This window comes from Humulus lupulus, chromosome 6 (assembly GCF_963169125.1).
Source record: "Humulus lupulus chromosome 6, drHumLupu1.1, whole genome shotgun sequence".
NCBI lineage: Eukaryota > Viridiplantae > Streptophyta > Magnoliopsida > Rosales > Cannabaceae > Humulus > Humulus lupulus.
The window spans coordinates 185,002,414-185,019,359 of NC_084798.1; the positions used below are offsets into that span (position 1 = coordinate 185,002,414).

Here is a 16,946-nt window from a genome sequence, read left to right on the forward strand (position 1 = left end):
TTTATGAGGAGAAGCCTTACTTACCTCTTGTCATATTCTAAACCGGATTCCTCTAAAGAAGAATCAAATTTAACCTTATGAGATATGGAAGGGAAAGAGACCTAACTTAGGATATCTCAAAGTGTGAGGGTGCCTTGCTTATTGCAAGAGCACAGAGCCTAAAATGACAAAGTTCGGTCCAAGCGTCATCAAATGTGTGTTTGTAGGCTATGCTTCAAATAGCAAGGCCTATAGGCTATTAGACTTGGAGTTTAATGTGATAATTGAATCAAGAGAAGTGGAGTTCTTTGAGAGTTTGTTGTATAGTGGCAATAAGTCTCAAGAACCAATCTCATTGGAAGGAACTCAAGAGGAGTTACTTTCAAGGGTTGAAGAGCAACCTATATTTCCTAGAAGGAGCCAAAGGCTCAAAGAGATAGGATCACCGAGTGAAACCTCTCAAGTGAAGACTATTTATCTAATACAGGGAAACCATATGGGAGAAGCAAATAAGTATCCTATGGTACTTCAAGTGGAGAATGATCCTAAGACTTTCCAAGAGGCTATGTCCTCAAGAGACTCTAACTTTTGGAAAGAGACAATAAATGACGAGGTAGATTCAATCAAGTCAAACCACACTTTGGAGACTGTTGATTTACCACAAGGATCAAAGATAATAGGTTGTAAGTGGGTATTTCGAAATAAGTACAATACTAATGGGACCATTCAAGCTTATAAGACGAGATTGATGGCAAAGGGTTCAGACAAAATGAGGGCATAGATTACTTTGATACCTATGCCCAGGTAGCAAGGACAACATTTACAAGATTGTTGTTTTCCTTATCATCAATACACAACCTATATGTTCATCAAATAAATGTCAAGACAACATTCCTAAATGGTAACCTCGATGATGAGGTGTACATGGAACAACTAGAAGGGTTCGTTCTAAAGAGGAATGAATATAAGGTGTGTAAGCTTGTCAAATCATTATATGGTTTCAAGTAAGCACCTAAACAATGGCATGAGAAGTTTGATGATGCCATTGTTTTAGATGGGTTTAGATACAATAGTGTGGAAAAGTGCTTATATTCTAAGACTTGTGATGACTATGTCATCTTAGTGTGTCTATATGTTGATGAATTATTGATATTGAGTAATGAAATGAAAGGCATAATATAAACAAAGAGGTTTCTATCTTCTAACTTCAAGATGAAGGACCTTGGAGAGGTTGATACCTTTTTAGTTATTAAAGTTAGAAGGATTGTTGATGGATATGCCTTAGATCAAGCTCATTATATTGAGAAAATGCTTGAAAAGTTTGGTCATCTCAATATCAAAGAGGCAAACACACCCTTTGATTCAAGTCTAAAGATTGAAAAGAATGAAGAGAGAGCGATAGCTCAACTAGAGTATGCAAGTGTAATTGGAAGTTTTATGTATGCCACTCATTGTACCAGAGCGGTCATTGCATTTGCGGTTAGTAGACTTAGTAGGTTTACTAGCAATTCAAGTATCTTACATTGGAAGGCGGTTGTAAGAGTGTTTGGATACCTTAAAAGGACCAAACAATTATGCCTCCAATATTCTAAGTTTCATAAGGTACTTGAGGGATATACCAACGCAAGTTAGATATCTGGTGTAGGAGATAATCTCTCCACAACCAGTTGGGTGTTCACCCTTGGTGGGGGTGCAGTTTCTTGGGTACTAAGAAACAAACATGTATATGTCACTCAACCATGGAATCCGAGTTTGTAGCTCTAGCGGCAATCGACAAAGAGACCGACTGGTTAAGAGATCTCATGTTGGAGATACCAAGAACCGCAGTTGATGTATCGGTGATTTTGATACATTGTGATAATCAATATACTTTGATTAGAGCTTACAACAAGATTTACAATGGGAAGTCTAGACATATAAGTATAAGACATGACTATGTGAGGGAATTGATTGATAAGAGTATCATATCAATTTCATATGTGAAATCGTGTGAGAACTTAACAGATCCGTTTACCAAACCTCTTGGGAGAGATTCTCCAATGACGACAACCCAACTCAAAACTTGTTTACATCAAGTGTAGAGTTCAATGGATAAGAACAAGTCATTCGATAAGGGAATAGTTTCAACATTAACAATTTAAAGTCTCATCAAGGGTGAGTTAATGTTGGTTGCTACCGAAGTGAAGGTTAAGCCTAAGGTTTTATAATGAAATTTAGTTAAGAGTAACAAACATCTCTAAAGGTAGCAAATATATTGTAAGAATTTCACCTATGTGAACCTAGAGGTGGCCCGCCTCTCAAGAGAGTAGGAGTTTTCTCTCCGGATGGTTCATGAATGAATCAAGTACAATGCCATTAATATTGTTGGACGTGAACAATGGGAAATAAATAAGTAATCAGATGGAGGTGTGTGAGACATTACCGCTTTTTATCACTAAGAATGTTGGGTTCAATCTTTTAAGAATACCTTAGCATTTTGATTTAAGATTTGTAGTGTTTTCACTAAGGTAAAGTTCAAACCCAAAAGGTACTTTACTTTACGCGCTAATATCGTTGGCTAGAAAAGAGAGGATGTATTTAACAAAGTGGAGGAATGTTGAGATTGGTTAAATACATGGAATTGTTTAGGCACGAAAATGTGCTAAAACAATAACAATTTCACAAATGTCAACATGTGAAAGTTGATTTTGAGTATAGGCATTTTAAATAAACTTTTGGGTCCAAAATGTTTATTTGGAATATATAAGAGTATCCAAAAAGTTTGGGAGCATTTGAAGGTGTTTTGAGACACCTCATGGAGTCGTATTACAGAGGCACCGACGATACGTCGCCTGGGCTCTCAAAACCCTAGAGAGAGAAGTATCAGGCGGCATGTTGCCTGGTATAGGGTGACGTATCGCCTGGTCCGTTACAGAATGTCTGTACGATTACGTGTTTTTGCTCCAAAACATAAATATAAATGCTCTAATCTCATTGGTTGAGTCTAATGAGATCCTATATGATGGACCCAAAATGGGTATGTTTTAAATATTTATATCGCAAGCGCACGAATCGTTCATATAGAATAGTGATCATGTAAGCAAGGATGTCGAACCCAAAGAAGTTGTCTAAAATAAAAAAGAAAACTATTTTAAACCAAAATTAATAAATTCTAACCTAGCTCCAAAGATTGATGGGATTTAATGTCATGAACATAAAATAAAAGATTTAAAATAAAGCTATATAAGAGAATAAAAATAAATCAATTATGATTTGAAAATAAGTTGTAAAAGAAAGATTATTAAGATACTAATATCCACAAAATGTAAGTTTAATAATACTTATTAGCATATTGATTCCCAAGTTGTAGTGATAGTTAAAATAAGTCAAACTATCATTTTCCAAATAGATTTATAATTTTAAGCACAAATTATTTCTAAAAAGATATGATTTTTCTTCACTTTTCAAAACAATATAATTTCAAAGTATTTAATGTGAATCAACCTAATGAAACAACAAAAAATCAAATAACATTATTTATAAGGCAAAACATAATATTTTTGTTCTAAGCATTGGATGTGTACAATTTAATGACACATCTTACACAAAGAATATTATGTTTTGCAAAATGAAGAACAAAGCAATATTATCTAATAATCCAAAATATAAGATATTAAAGATGAAAGACATATATGAAGAAGAAAAATCCATAAACTTTGTTGCATTACAAGGGAAATCAACATACAACATAAATATTATCTAGTTACAAGTTGCTTCATCATGATTTTAATAATCTTATGAAAAAGATTAGAAGCACATAACTAGAATATAAATTACAAAATAAATAAAATACATACTTGAAAATGCTCTTGAAAAACACTAAAATGGACGAGAGAATGGTAGAGAGAGAAATGGTAGAAAAGATGATGGTTACCCAAAAATTAAGCACACCCAAAATGGTATTGAAATTACATATTTATAGCCAAAATGAGATTATTAAAATAATCAATTAAAATTGATTAGATTAATTAAATTAATAATAATATGACAAGTATGGGTAAATTTTAGGGTGTCATGATGAATTTTGTAGTGAAATGTGTAGAAAAATTGGGTAAAAAAATGACATTTTAGGGACAAGGGGACAATAGAACAAATTTGGCTCAAGAAGTGTAAGAAAGTGGCTGGTTGGCTGCTAGTGGCAAGTGGGCCGAATGCTGGAAATAGGCCCAGGCGTGAGGAGAAAGGAGCTGGGACGTGGGGCTTGCTGGCAGCTGGGAGGCGTGGGCCCAGGTGCTGGGCTGAGGAGCTTCGGCAGGCGGGCTGGGCAGGGAGGCGTCGGGCCCAGGGGCTGGGAGAGGGCAGGCGGGCCGAGAGGGGTTTGGGGCAGCTGGGGTCTTCGAGCTGGGCCGTGGGGCTTGGGCTTGGTGCCATTTGTTTGCTTATTTCCTCTAAAAAATGCCATAATTCTCCTTTCATCACAACTTTATTTTCTTTTCTTTATTTTTCTACTTCAAGCACCTTAAATGCCATAATCCAACAAAATAAATTAAATCATAATCAAATAATTTCAATTATAAAATGAGTCATAATAATTCTTTGAAAATATTAATTAAAACTTAATTTACTTAAACATTTAAGCTCAAAAGTGCATCTTTTTACTTTAAACTTAACAATACTAATTTCAAATAATTAAACTATAACAAATTATAATAAAATATCTATAAAAACATATAAAATTCTAAAAAAATTACAATAAGACTAATAAATTCAAAATTACTTAAAAACTCAAAGACTAAGCAACAATTAGCATAAAATGTGGTAAAATAACTCTATTTTTTAGAGTTATCACTATACCATATAAGGTGTTCAAATGAGATAGTTGGTGACTTGATCACTCACCTCTTTATCTCACTAAAGAAGAACCCTCTCTCTCTCTCTCTCTAACTCCAAGATTACTAGTTTTTTTTCAAGATCTTCATCAAGAAAGCTTGAATTGTATGGAGATCCAAGGCTTGTGAATCCCAATCTCATTCCACTGGTTGTATCTTCAAGCATCTTCAAAGGAAGACTAGGAATAAATATTTTTGGACAACAAATCTTCATTTGTGTCAAGCCTTGTCACTTTTGTGTCTCACATAAAATCATAGCTTGTGATTTTATGCCCCTAGGGTTTGTTCTTCAAGGAAGGTCTACTCTAAACTTTTATCTACCGTGTTTATGTAATTTTTGTGTAACTATTCTATGAGATTGATTTACTTGCATGATTTTGTTATTGACTTGTAATACAGACAAAGGTTTGTGAAGCCTAATCCCAACAGAATATGGATTTGCTATGACAATCTTCTTAACAGGAGTGACACACAAGGCAATCATTTCTTGCGATGTTATTCCTAAGAATGCACGGACACCAAGATCACTTTCAACATGAACGAGTGTAAATGGTTAGTCGCCGCATGTGTAAGGAAACTCCAATTTCAACCCATACAACTCTTTATCAACACGAAGTTCCTTGTGCAATATGTCAAGAAGTGGCAAGTTTGTTACATCATTCTCCATCAGTATCACTCTGCACTGAGCATCCTTGAAAATCCACTTCTTCCCATCCATTTTCCAAACACCATTGTAAGATACAAAAACGTAAACGATGGAACCTGTCATAAAAAAAACAAGAAATTGTTAAAAAAATTGTATTTTTTTTTTCAAGTTGTCAAAAGAACTCAATCGAGCTTATATCGAACTCTATCGAACTTACATCGAGCAACAAATATTTTCACCGAACACGACCCTAAACAAGTATAGCCATCGAGCTCATATGAGCTTTCATCGAGCACATTCGAGCACTCATCGAGAGCTAATTAGTATACTTATCGAGGCATCATCAAGCTCATAAAAAACCTATCTTCTACCTGTTATTGAGCCCCTATCGAACTACTATCGAGCTCATATCTAACAAAATAGTTGCAGAAAACTCACCAACCTATACTCAGATCTAATCGATATAGCCAAAAAAAAAGTAAACAAAGAATATGCAACACAAAAAATGAACAATCTTCTTATCGATGATTTTTCTCCTTCAAAGTCCCTAAAAAAGAATGTTACCTTTAATATTGGGATCTTTACACCCACAATGAAGATGACTCTCAACGATTTGATAACAAAATGTGACTGTGATTGTAGACAGAGTGCAAATCGTGGCTTTTGGGTGAGGGTTTCTTGAGAGATAAAAAAAAAAGAGAAGAGAGAGAAAGAGAAGATAAGTGTTGTTGAAATAATGAGAGAGATATTTTTTATTTATAAAAATTTATCAGTATCAAATTAAAAGTGTGAATAGTATTTTTTATTTTTATTAATTAAGACACCCTATTATGCTTAGAAGTGAAATTTTCCAATATTTTCATTGCCAACAAAAACACTTCTCTAGTTTTCTACGCTTCCTATTAAAAACTATTAATAATTTGACAAATGTGCCCGCAAAAATTGAAAAAAAACAAAACAAAACATGCTTTAGGAAAGTTGTATTTCTTCTTTCTCTTTAATTCTTATTTATTTTTCTATTAAAGCCACCTGAGTTGCAGAGCTACGACGTGGCCACCTTCAATTACAAAAAAATGGTGATTCCGAGAGTAGCCGAACCCAAATTCAATCATCATAATCAATAGACAGCCATTAACAAATTCATCTCTCTCTCCAAACCAACTATGCTATCTCTTTCACCTCTTCACATCTCATCCCCCAAACCTTCTTCCCTCCATTCTTGGCTTCATCCGCCATTATTACCTCCCTCTATCTCCCACGCAACTTATACCACCACTCGTTTCCGTCATGGCCTCCGCCGATGCCGACGACGTCGGCTCAAAATTCAATCCCTTGACGCTGCCCAAGTCTTCGACTACGAGTCCAAACTCGCTGCCGAGTTTCGTGATTCCAACAAGCTCAAAATCGCCATAATTGGGTTCGGTAACTTCGGCCAATTTCTTGCCAAGACATTTGTCCGACATGGCCACACCGTCCTCGCTCACTCCCGATCCGATTACTCTCTCACGGCACAAAATATCGGCGTCTCGTTCTTCAGGGACCTCGACGATCTCTGCGAAGAACACCCTGATGTGATTCTTCTATGTACTTCGATAATCTCCGCCGAGCTCGTCCTCGAGTCACTTCCGCTCCAGAGATTGAAGCGGAGCACGTTGATCGTCGATGTTCTCTCCGTCAAAGAATTCTCCAAAAGCATGTTGCTTAAGACACTCCCTGGTGACTTTGATCTCCTCTGCACGCACCCCATGTTCGGGCCCGAGAGCGGTCGCCGCGGATGGAATGGTCTTTACTTTGTCTACGACAAGGTTCGGATTGGGGATCAGGAATCTAGGGTTTCCAGGTGCGATAAATTTCTGGGTATTTTCGCTAGAGAAGGGTGTAGAATGGTGGAGATGAGCTGCGCCGAGCACGATCGATTGGCCGCCGAATCACAGTTCATAACTCACACTGTTGGGAGGCTCTTGGAGCGGTTGGAGTTGGAGTCGACGCCGATTAACACCAAAGGGTACGAGACATTGTTGGATTTGGTGGAGAACACTGCTGCTGATAGCTTTGATTTGTATTATGGGTTGTTTATGTACAATAAGAACTCGCTTGAAATGTTGGAGAGGTTGGATTTGGCGTTTGAGGCTTTAAAGAAGCTACTTTTTGGGCGTTTACATGATGTTGTGAGGAAACAATTGTTTGGGAAATCAGAAAAGTTGCAGGTTTCCCGGGAAAATAACTCGGCGCCTAAGTACTCTCAAAATGGTGCTGCTTTGTCACCCTTTTCGGATGTTATTAGGTAAGGTTACACAATCCATTGACTTTCAATTATTTTTTAAATTATTTTCCCTTCTTTTTAGTAAGGTTACACAATCCATTGACTTTCAATTATTTTTTAAATTATTTTCCCTTCTTTTTAGTTGAGTTCTGGAATCTGGAATTTCTTTTTGTGTATGATTTTTTTTTTGGGTACGTTTACTGTGGATGATATGTTCGGTTGAAATGCCTATTATCCAAAGAAAAAAAAAGAAGCTATCTTTATTCTTTATTCTTTTTTCTCTTAGTAATCAATGCTGAAGGTCTTTTCAACTAGATGTCGAATTGGGATTGTGTCCTTTTTTACTTGTGTATCATTTATGGAATTGAATTTGTCCATATTCATTGTGATCTTTATCTTTCAGGTCACGGAATTCTGCTCTACCCAATGAAAACAAAGTCCAGATTTTTAATAACTTCGATAAGGACTTGAAGCTTAAGATTGCCATTATTGGATTTGGCAACTTTGGTCAGTTCCTGGCCAAAAGAATTGTGCGTCACGGCCACACTGTTTTAGCCTATTCGCGATCGGACTACTCGGATGTCGCCCAAAGATTAGGGGTGTCCTACTTTGCTGATGTTGATGATCTTTGCGAAGAGCATCCAGATGTAATACTTCTTTGTACATCTATTCTTTCAACCGAAAAAATTCTCATGTCATTGCCAATTCAAAGATTGAAGAGAAATACTATGTTCGTTGATGTGCTTTCTGTGAAAGAATTCCCAAGAAACTTGTTTCTCGAAAATTTACCACCAGGGTTCGATATTCTCTGCACGCATCCTATGTTTGGACCAGAGAGTGGTAAGAATGGGTGGAATGGTCTAACTTTTGTTTACGACAAGGTTAGGATTGGAAATGATGAGCCACGAGTGTTGAGGTGCAATAGATTTCTCGATATCTTTGCGCGAGAAGGGTGCCAAATGGTGGAAATGACTTGTGCCGAACATGATAGACATGCAGCGGGGTCACAATTTATCACACATACAATGGGAAGAATTTTGGAAAAGTTGGGGTTGGAGTCGACGCCAATAGACACAAAAGGGTACGAGACTTTGTTGAAATTGGTGGAGAACACTGCAGGAGATAGCTTTGATCTTTACTATGGCTTGTTCATGTATAATGTAAACGCAATGGAGCAACTAGAGAGATTAGACCTAGCTTTTGAGTCATTGAAGAAGCAGCTTTTTGGTCGTTTGCACGGTGTTCTTCGGAGGCAATTGTTTGAGAATGCCGAACCCGAAGTTTTGCTGGAAAAACCTATGTTGATGCTGTCTGAAAATGGTACCATGCTACCACCTTCTTCTGATAACTTTAAAAATGATTGAGTTCACTATTTTGTTAGGTTCATTCACAGCAATCTGTTGGTTTTGGCTAGTCATTTGGTTTGTTTTGAAGGGTTTCCTATCGAGTTCGAGTATTGTGGTAACTTGATTGGTCCGTCTTTACAGATTCAGTGATGTGCCTCCTCTTTTGCTTATTGTTCCATTAGTTGTATTAGATTTTGTACAGCAATGGGATATGTGAGCTGGGTGATGCATTTTAAGTAGAATTCAATACACGATTATAAGGACACTAGATAATTTTGTTTAACGAAGAAAAGCAATAAAGATGTGGCCCTCTTCATAAGTTAAGGGTAGGCAGGAGTTTTGACGAGTTTAAATTGGTGGGAGGATTTTTTTTGGTCATTCTTTCATTTGCAGTTCTGATTTTGGTTATATGTTTTTATTCAGAGTATTAGTTGTAATTCGGGAGTTGTATTATGAAAATGCACAAGCACTAGCTACATTGACATATTTGATTCTTTTTGTTGTTGTTGTTGTTGTTGAGAATGACATTAATGAAATAATAATAATAACAAGTTTTTCTTTTGTAGGTCTCTGTTAGTGCTTGGATGCTTTTGAATAAAAGAATTTGTTGTTAACAAATTTTTTAAAAAAATACTACACTGACTATTTACATATTTTTGTCTCTTAAAAGTAATGCTAAAATGTTTTAAATCAATTGGTTTACTTTTGTATATGAATTATGAACAATATTATTAAAATATATAAATCAAATGATTCATTGAATGTAACTTTTTTTCTTAAAAAAGCACTCCCATCAGATTTTGTATTTTACAAATAAAAAATAATAATAATTACATTTTGCTATAGCACTCTCTCTATATTTACAATATATTATTCATCACTTTTAACTTTTTTTTAATTAATTCTCATTCTTCCTCTATTAAAAAAAATCTAATATATAAATGATATAAATAAAAATTAGCTAAACTAAGAAAAAATAGATTTGTGGATGTATTTTAAATGATAGATAAGATGAATCTGTTGAGAATTTATTAAGATAAACAGTTTCTAGTCCATTAGAAAAACATTTTTAAAATGCTAAAATATAGCATTACTTCACAAATTTAGCACTCCATTGGAGATGCTATTAGATTATTGCTTCATTCCAAATGTTTGAGCTATTATACTTTTAACCAACAAAACGATTAACATAACCAAATTTAACAACAGCAGGGAAATGTGATCAATTTCCAAACACTATTGATTTGCAAACATTCAAAGCTCAAAAATGAATATATGAGCCAGAAAGCTAAATCAACAACAAACACTTTTCTCAGTACAATGGTGTAATAGTTTATTAGTATTTTGGACTTTCAGAGCAGAAAGCAGCCCCATGTTCTGAGAGCTTATTGAAGTTTCTGAAGTTTGGTTTGCTTTAGTTGAAGATGAAGAAATTCCAACAAGGCCAAGGTTCATAACTGGAATGTCCTTCTATACTGTTATGAGACTTTTTGAGCTTAGAAGACTAGAAGTAGGGTGTTCAAGACAGTAGTAATAAGAATATAGAGAAATGCTGGACAAGGCTGCAGGTGTTGACCATCACAGCAATCATTTTGTCCAATTTTAATGTATTTAAGCACCTTGACACTTGAGAGTATGAAGAGTTAAATTTCAATCTTTGCTGCATCAATTGGCCTCTTTCCCTGCTGATGGTACTGAAAATAAATGTCAGGATAGTTTTTTATTTTCTTGTATAATCTTGGTCTTGATTCATCTATCAGTTCTTCAAAAGGTTCAATCTTTTTCTCTAGTTCTGGGATATAGAATACAACCAAAGAAATCCTCTCCGTTTCTGAGTTTGTCACCACTCTGTGCACTAAGCTCTTGAAAATTCCATTACTTGATATCTGCATAATTACACAGAACCACTAAATAAGCTTACTAGTCAATGTCTCTTGGATAATTTACTAAAATTAATGTGCTTATTCATGTTTTAAAATGTATGTTCATTTATAACTTTTATTCATAGTCATTACCTCTGCTTGATCACCAACACTGATGAGAAGAGCCTCAGGAATGGTTGGAGCTCTAAACCACTGGTTATCCTTGAAGAACTGTAGACCTTCAGTGTGCTTATCCTGCAAATTAATGGTGATTGCTGTGCCATCTGCATGTGGTTGTAGACCAAGAACCATATCAGGTCTTGGATTTGGAGGATACATGTTGAATTTCGCAGACATTTTTGCTCTTTCTCCATACTGGTCTAAGAATACATTGTCTCCCAAGTTCAATGAGTTTGCCATGGCCTTGAACACAACTTTAGTTATCAGTTGTAACTTGATAGAATATTCATGCAAAATAGGCCTGCACAAGTTTAGGAGCAAGAACAATTGAGGATACTTGAATTGGCGTTCATCCCAGTTTAACTTTCAGACTTAAAGTTCTTGCAATCTGAACTACCTGAAAACTTCAGGCTTTTCAGGCCAAAGTTTAGGTATGCATTGATTTTCAGGGCTTATGGCAAGGTAAGCACTCATTCCAACAGTGATTTTGTTGCTCTGAAAGAGTCAACTCGTTTCGATACCCTTGGATGCCATTTTCTTTGGAGTATTTATGCTTTTCTTCCATTGGAAGCTCAAAAAATTCTTTAGTAACTTCGTGCATCTTATCCAAGAACTCAAGTGTAATTCCATGGTTTATTGCCTAAAACACCAAGCACTTTCTATCAAGTATATTTCCAAAATCTTAGAAGGAAAATCTAAAGCGCAATCACAGTTAACTTCAGCTTAAAAGTTTCTTGCCACCGCGTTTTTGGCTGTAAACTCCTTAACCTTAACAGTATCCCTAAACCATAACAATATTAATTTTTCATCATAGGAAGATAGTAGTTCAGACATTTGAGTAGATGACAGCTACAAAGAACCAAACATAATTCTTGATCTAACTTTATGGATCACATCTTATAGTAGTTCATCTGATATAGAATTTTCCCTTGAAAGGTTTCAGTTAATAAAACTGAACCAAATTAATTTTTCAGTATAATTGTGATCTTTATGAGAAAGAAAGGAAAAAAAAAGTTGATAGATTTCAAACCTGAAAGCAACCCCATGAGCTGAGAGCTGCTTTAAGCTTGACAAGTTCATCACCAGAATTTGAGGAAGTCCTGAGAAGGTCAAGATCAATAACTGGTATGTCCATGATAGGACAAGGAGCATTGAAAGGTTCACCATCACCAGTTGTGTTCTTCTGGTTATACTTTTCTGCCACTTCAGACTGTGACTCCATTTATTCAAGCAGTTTTGGGTTGAGTTCTGGTATTGACTTACTATTTTAAGGATGTAATATCCAGAAGGATATACTACTCAATTATCAAGATAAGCGATAAAGAATCCCACCTTGTATCTTCATAGATATTATGCTTTGAAGGATCATGTTGTTTTATCTAACTTATCATATTAGGTGTGATTTGAGTATGCAAAAGCAAGGTTCAATGCACATGGTTTGTGACTTTGTCCAGAGTGCACTGTACACCAGGACCTACACAAAAGATCTTTTCTATTCCTTTTTTAAACTTAACAATATGGTAAGTTTGACTTTATGGATAAGACAACATTTGAAAGTTAGGGTAGACATTGTTGTCAATTCATAATTTGGATCATAATTTTAAATTTTAAAACTCAATGGAACATAGTTTTAAATTTTAAAAATCAATGGATAGATTATTTTTCATAACAGTTTTGATACAGAAAATAATCATTCGAAAAAAATTTAATGAATGGGGATGAATGATTGGTTGTATGTTCATGTTATTGACTGAGTTAACGATGAATGTTGATTTGGACCACCGTGGTTACATGTAAAAAGATTATTCGACGCTTAAGTTAGTAAAATTCTTTCAACAATTCAAAGACAATTCAAAAGAGTAGCCATAATTTGCTAGAACAACCCAAAAGTTTTTAAGAAGGTCTCCAAGGCAAAATCATCAAGAGTTAGTTATGAATAAACTTATTTCATTGGTCCACATTACTCGTTCGTGCGAACTGACTTATTCAATTAATTATAAGAATATTCCTTATATGTCTTGCTAATGATTGCTAATGATTGGTAGTTTAATCGCATGTGCTAAGGCATATCACTTATTTGGACCATTGCACTGTTTGATCACATAGTGTCTAATATCACTTAATGGTTGATGCATTATATGAAGATTGATTAGATTTAATACACTGGTATCCACATATTATATATTAAATTAAAATATATAAGATATGATATTAAATTTAATCAATCAATGCATCAAGTGTTGCCCTACTAAAAGAAATAAAACATATTTTAATGCCATATGTCATTTCACATGGTTTTAATACAAAAAATTTGGTTCATACAAATAATAATCAAATTACTTATTGTTATGATCATCTCTAACTTCAAATTCAAGAAACTGGTATTAAAATGGATAGTTACTATTGGTTTTAAAAAAAATTCTATAGTTTATTAGCTAGCATTTGAGAGAAAAACTAATTATTTTGTTCTAAGGCTCTTGAATTTATAATGGACTCTATCTACTATTTTTTTTAAGGACAAAAATTCAAAATTTAATAAATGAATATGTAGCAGACTTAGAAACACATACAGAAAGACAAGTTTTAACAAACTAAATTTAATTTCAGACATAAAAATAATTAAAAAAATAAAACAAAATTTCAAATTTCGATTTTATGATTTACTCTTTCTATATTTGGAAAATAGTAAAGGTGACTGTAAACCCTCTTTCAGAAAGAATATATATATATATATATATATGGAAGACTTCTCAATGGTTACTATTCGTAGATGGATACTATGTGACAACATAGTGACTTGGTGTAGCAATTCACCAATAAGTAAATATTTTTTTTCTATATTAATTTCGAATTTAGTTATTATTTTTGCTATAATTAATATTGTTTCCAACCAATGAGAGACAACTTATATTTATAAATTGACATACATTATTATATTTTCATAATAAATATACTTTTTTCATCAGGTAACCATTTCAAAAATTTGAAAAAATCAAAATTTATTTTTTAAAATATTAATTAACAACTATAAATATTGACCATTAATTTTAATCAAATGATTAATATTAAAGTAACCATTTATGGGTAGTAACCATTAAGAGTGCACCCGTATTTATACTTATATTGTAAACGTCTAATTAGCCTTAAGAAATAAACACCAAAGTGCAAAGTTTAAGAGCAAAGCACCTAGCTGAAACTCGATCCATCTTTCCAAGCATTTCCAAGATGGGCTCACTTTTAAAACTGTACTTCAAGAACTAGCCCTCAAAGAAGAAGAAGTGCCTAAAAACTTTGTCCACAAAGATGGCCATGGTGGATCTCCACATGTCCAAGTTATGGATATTGGTCTTCTTGGTACTTCTGCAGAAGAGCTTATGAAGCTTAAGTCAGCTCTCAGCACATTTGGTTGCTTTCAGGTCTGGAATCTAAAAAATCTCCTTTATTAAAGGTCGTCAAATTATAAAACATAAGTATGGTTTTGTAGATTGATTATATTGATTTTACCTTTCTAGCTTAAAATTTAGTATGCTGTTACAAAGTTGTTCAGGAAAGATTCTTACAAATCCATGTCATGATCCGTCCAAAAGATTGACAAAAAAAAGTGGATTTTTAGCTTTTATAAAAAAAAAAACAGCGTGTAACTAACCATTCGAATTTTATTTTTGATACAATAAATCAGTGAATTATAATTTTTATACATACCGTCCAAAAGATCCGTCCAAAAGATTGACAAAAAAAAAGTGGATTTTTAGCTTCTATCCAAAAAAATAGCGTGTAACTAACTATTCGAATTTTATTTTTGATACAATAAATCAGTGAATTATAATTTTTATACATACCAAAAATGAAAAACGCTATTACTAATGAAATCAATCAAAATTGATTCCCTAATTCTTTATATATATATATATAAGTGTTCTAAATTTTATAAAATTATACTATATTTAAATTTAATTTTTTCGAAAAAAAAAAGAATTTTTTTAGTTTTCATTTGAATCCAACTAAGAAATAATATAATATTTTAGAAATTTTTTCCCCAACTACAATCCAAAATCTAAATGGTAAAGGATAATCTTATTTTATTAAGCTATTCTATATATTATTTGTGTTATACCTATTTTTTGGGCATTTATGATATTTTAAAAAATAATAATAACAATTATAAAGGGATGATGAACTTACATTTCTGTTCTCACAAAGCACAAAGTAGTTCATGTTCTCACAAAGCACAAAGTAGTTCATATTCTCACAGAAGGGATTTGGTTGCGTAGCCACATTCTTCAACTTCTCTTCGCACAAGACAAGTTATTTCACCTCTATTCACACAAGACAAACCATTACACGATAACTGGAGGATATTGTTCATTCAACACATACTATCTGCGCTAACAGAATTAGCAAAGGGGGACAGAGTTGTCATTTATCAAAATGTAATTGTATTTGTGTTGTAATGTATTATTTACGGGCCAAGTCCAATAGCTTAGGCACATGATCTAAATGTAACACTAAACTCCTCACTATAAATAAGAGGAGATGGGATAGAAATAAAGGGGACAATTGATAATGTCGAAACTTCATTATTGTATAAACAGTCCTCATGTAATGTAAAAGTGAAGAAGGACTGTAGAGCAATCGGTAACGTAAGTCTGCCGGAAACTATGGTTCTTCAAGCTTAAATATTAATAAAAGTGACTAAGTGGACGTAGGTCATCTTTTTGGGGCCGAACCACTATAAAATATGGTGTTATTTATTTTATTATATCTCAATTCTTGAACTCATGCTCTTATGTTCTCAAGTTGACGGAAAATGGTATCAACAGTTTGGTGCTTTCATTGAGAGATCAGGTTCAAGATGAAGGGATTCAAACTAACGAAGTCTGCTGATAAGACTTTGATGAAATTATCTCCAGCAAACCCCCAACGTCGTCAAGGGCTAGATTCGTCCACCTGTTCGTTTTTACCTAGGCCATTTGTGGTGCAATTGCAAGTCGTAAACAAACACCATATTCGTCCAAGACAAATTGCAGATTTATGTGAAAAATAATTACACTGAATTGCATCCAAATTAGGGCACAAGGCTGAAATTGAAAATCTAGCGATTTCGAGTTACAAGGTTGAGCAATCACGGTGGTTCAAGGAAAGATCAACTTATGGCGGAGGCCTGTTCAAGTTATTAACAATGATAAATCCATTACTTGGAACCCTAATTTCATGTATGCATTTATGGAATCGATGGATATCGCAATGAAGCTTGTAAAACTCGAAAAATCTCATGTTTGCTCACTTGTACACAACGCATGAGAACAAAAAGTGAAATCTGCTCGCCTAGGTGTATACATTAGGGGCTAACATGATTCCTACAAGGAAGGACCAGGATTCAAAATGAAGACTATTAGCAAGATTTAAATTCACAGGATCTTGTTCTCACTCCCAAGAGAATCCTGTTCTCACGTCTATGTACAAGAATATTGTTCTCACGCTTATGTACAAGAATCTAGTTCTCACGCTTATGTAAAAGAATCCATTTCACCCCATATCATAGGCAATTATGAGATGATGTATACGAGCTATCAAGGACATTAACTTGCAAGCTTCATGGAACCTAGGTTCAAACTCAAGCTCTCATGGCATCGAGATTCTATTCGTTTATGAATCTTTCAAACTAGCAGGATTGAACAAAGCTTCAAAAACAAAGGGATCTTACGGAACTAACAGCTCAAAATTATTGGTGACGATTCCTAGATCAGAGACATTCGAGCCATAAACAAAATTTATCTTCGAGCTGGCCTATATGCACCCTTC

The 16,946-nt window shown here is 34.2% G+C and overlaps 1 protein-coding gene and 1 pseudogene across 3 annotated transcripts; one reads left to right on the forward strand and one right to left on the reverse strand.

Moving 5' to 3' along the window:
- Nucleotides 1–6,432: 6,432 nt before the first annotated feature.
- Nucleotides 6,433–11,142, forward strand: LOC133782812 (arogenate dehydrogenase 1, chloroplastic). 3 transcript variants are annotated; one of them, XM_062222204.1, is made up of 3 exons: nt 6,433–7,777; nt 8,160–9,076; nt 10,459–10,767. In XM_062222204.1, the coding sequence occupies exons 1-3, from the start codon at nt 6,657–6,659 to the stop codon at nt 10,518–10,520; spliced, it is 2,100 nt and encodes a 699-aa protein (XP_062078188.1). In that variant the 5' UTR covers nt 6,433–6,656; the 3' UTR covers nt 10,521–10,767. The 3 variants fall into 3 exon arrangements, with proteins under 3 accessions (XP_062078188.1, XP_062078189.1, XP_062078190.1); XM_062222205.1 differs by lacking the exon at nt 10,459–10,767 and adding an exon at nt 11,111–11,142 and having other exon boundaries at nt 6,434–7,777; XM_062222206.1 differs by lacking the exon at nt 10,459–10,767 and adding an exon at nt 9,669–9,796 and having other exon boundaries at nt 6,434–7,777.
- LOC133782813 (protein SRG1-like) lies at nt 10,197–12,548 on the reverse strand (annotated as a pseudogene).
- Between the last annotated feature and the right edge of the window lie 4,398 nt (nt 12,549–16,946).

Excerpts from the sequence above, each read along its gene's own strand:
- LOC133782812 (XM_062222204.1), top strand. The coding sequence starts at position 6,657 with ATGCTATCTCTTTCACCTCTTCACATCTCATCCCCCAAACCTTCTTCC. Across the intron at positions 7,778-8,159 it reads CCCTTTTCGGATGTTATTAG|GTCACGGAATTCTGCTCTAC; the intron begins GTAAGGTTACAC and ends TTTATCTTTCAG. Across the intron at positions 9,077-10,458 it reads GTTGATGCTGTCTGAAAATG|AGCAGAAAGCAGCCCCATGT; the intron begins GTACCATGCTAC and ends TTGGACTTTCAG.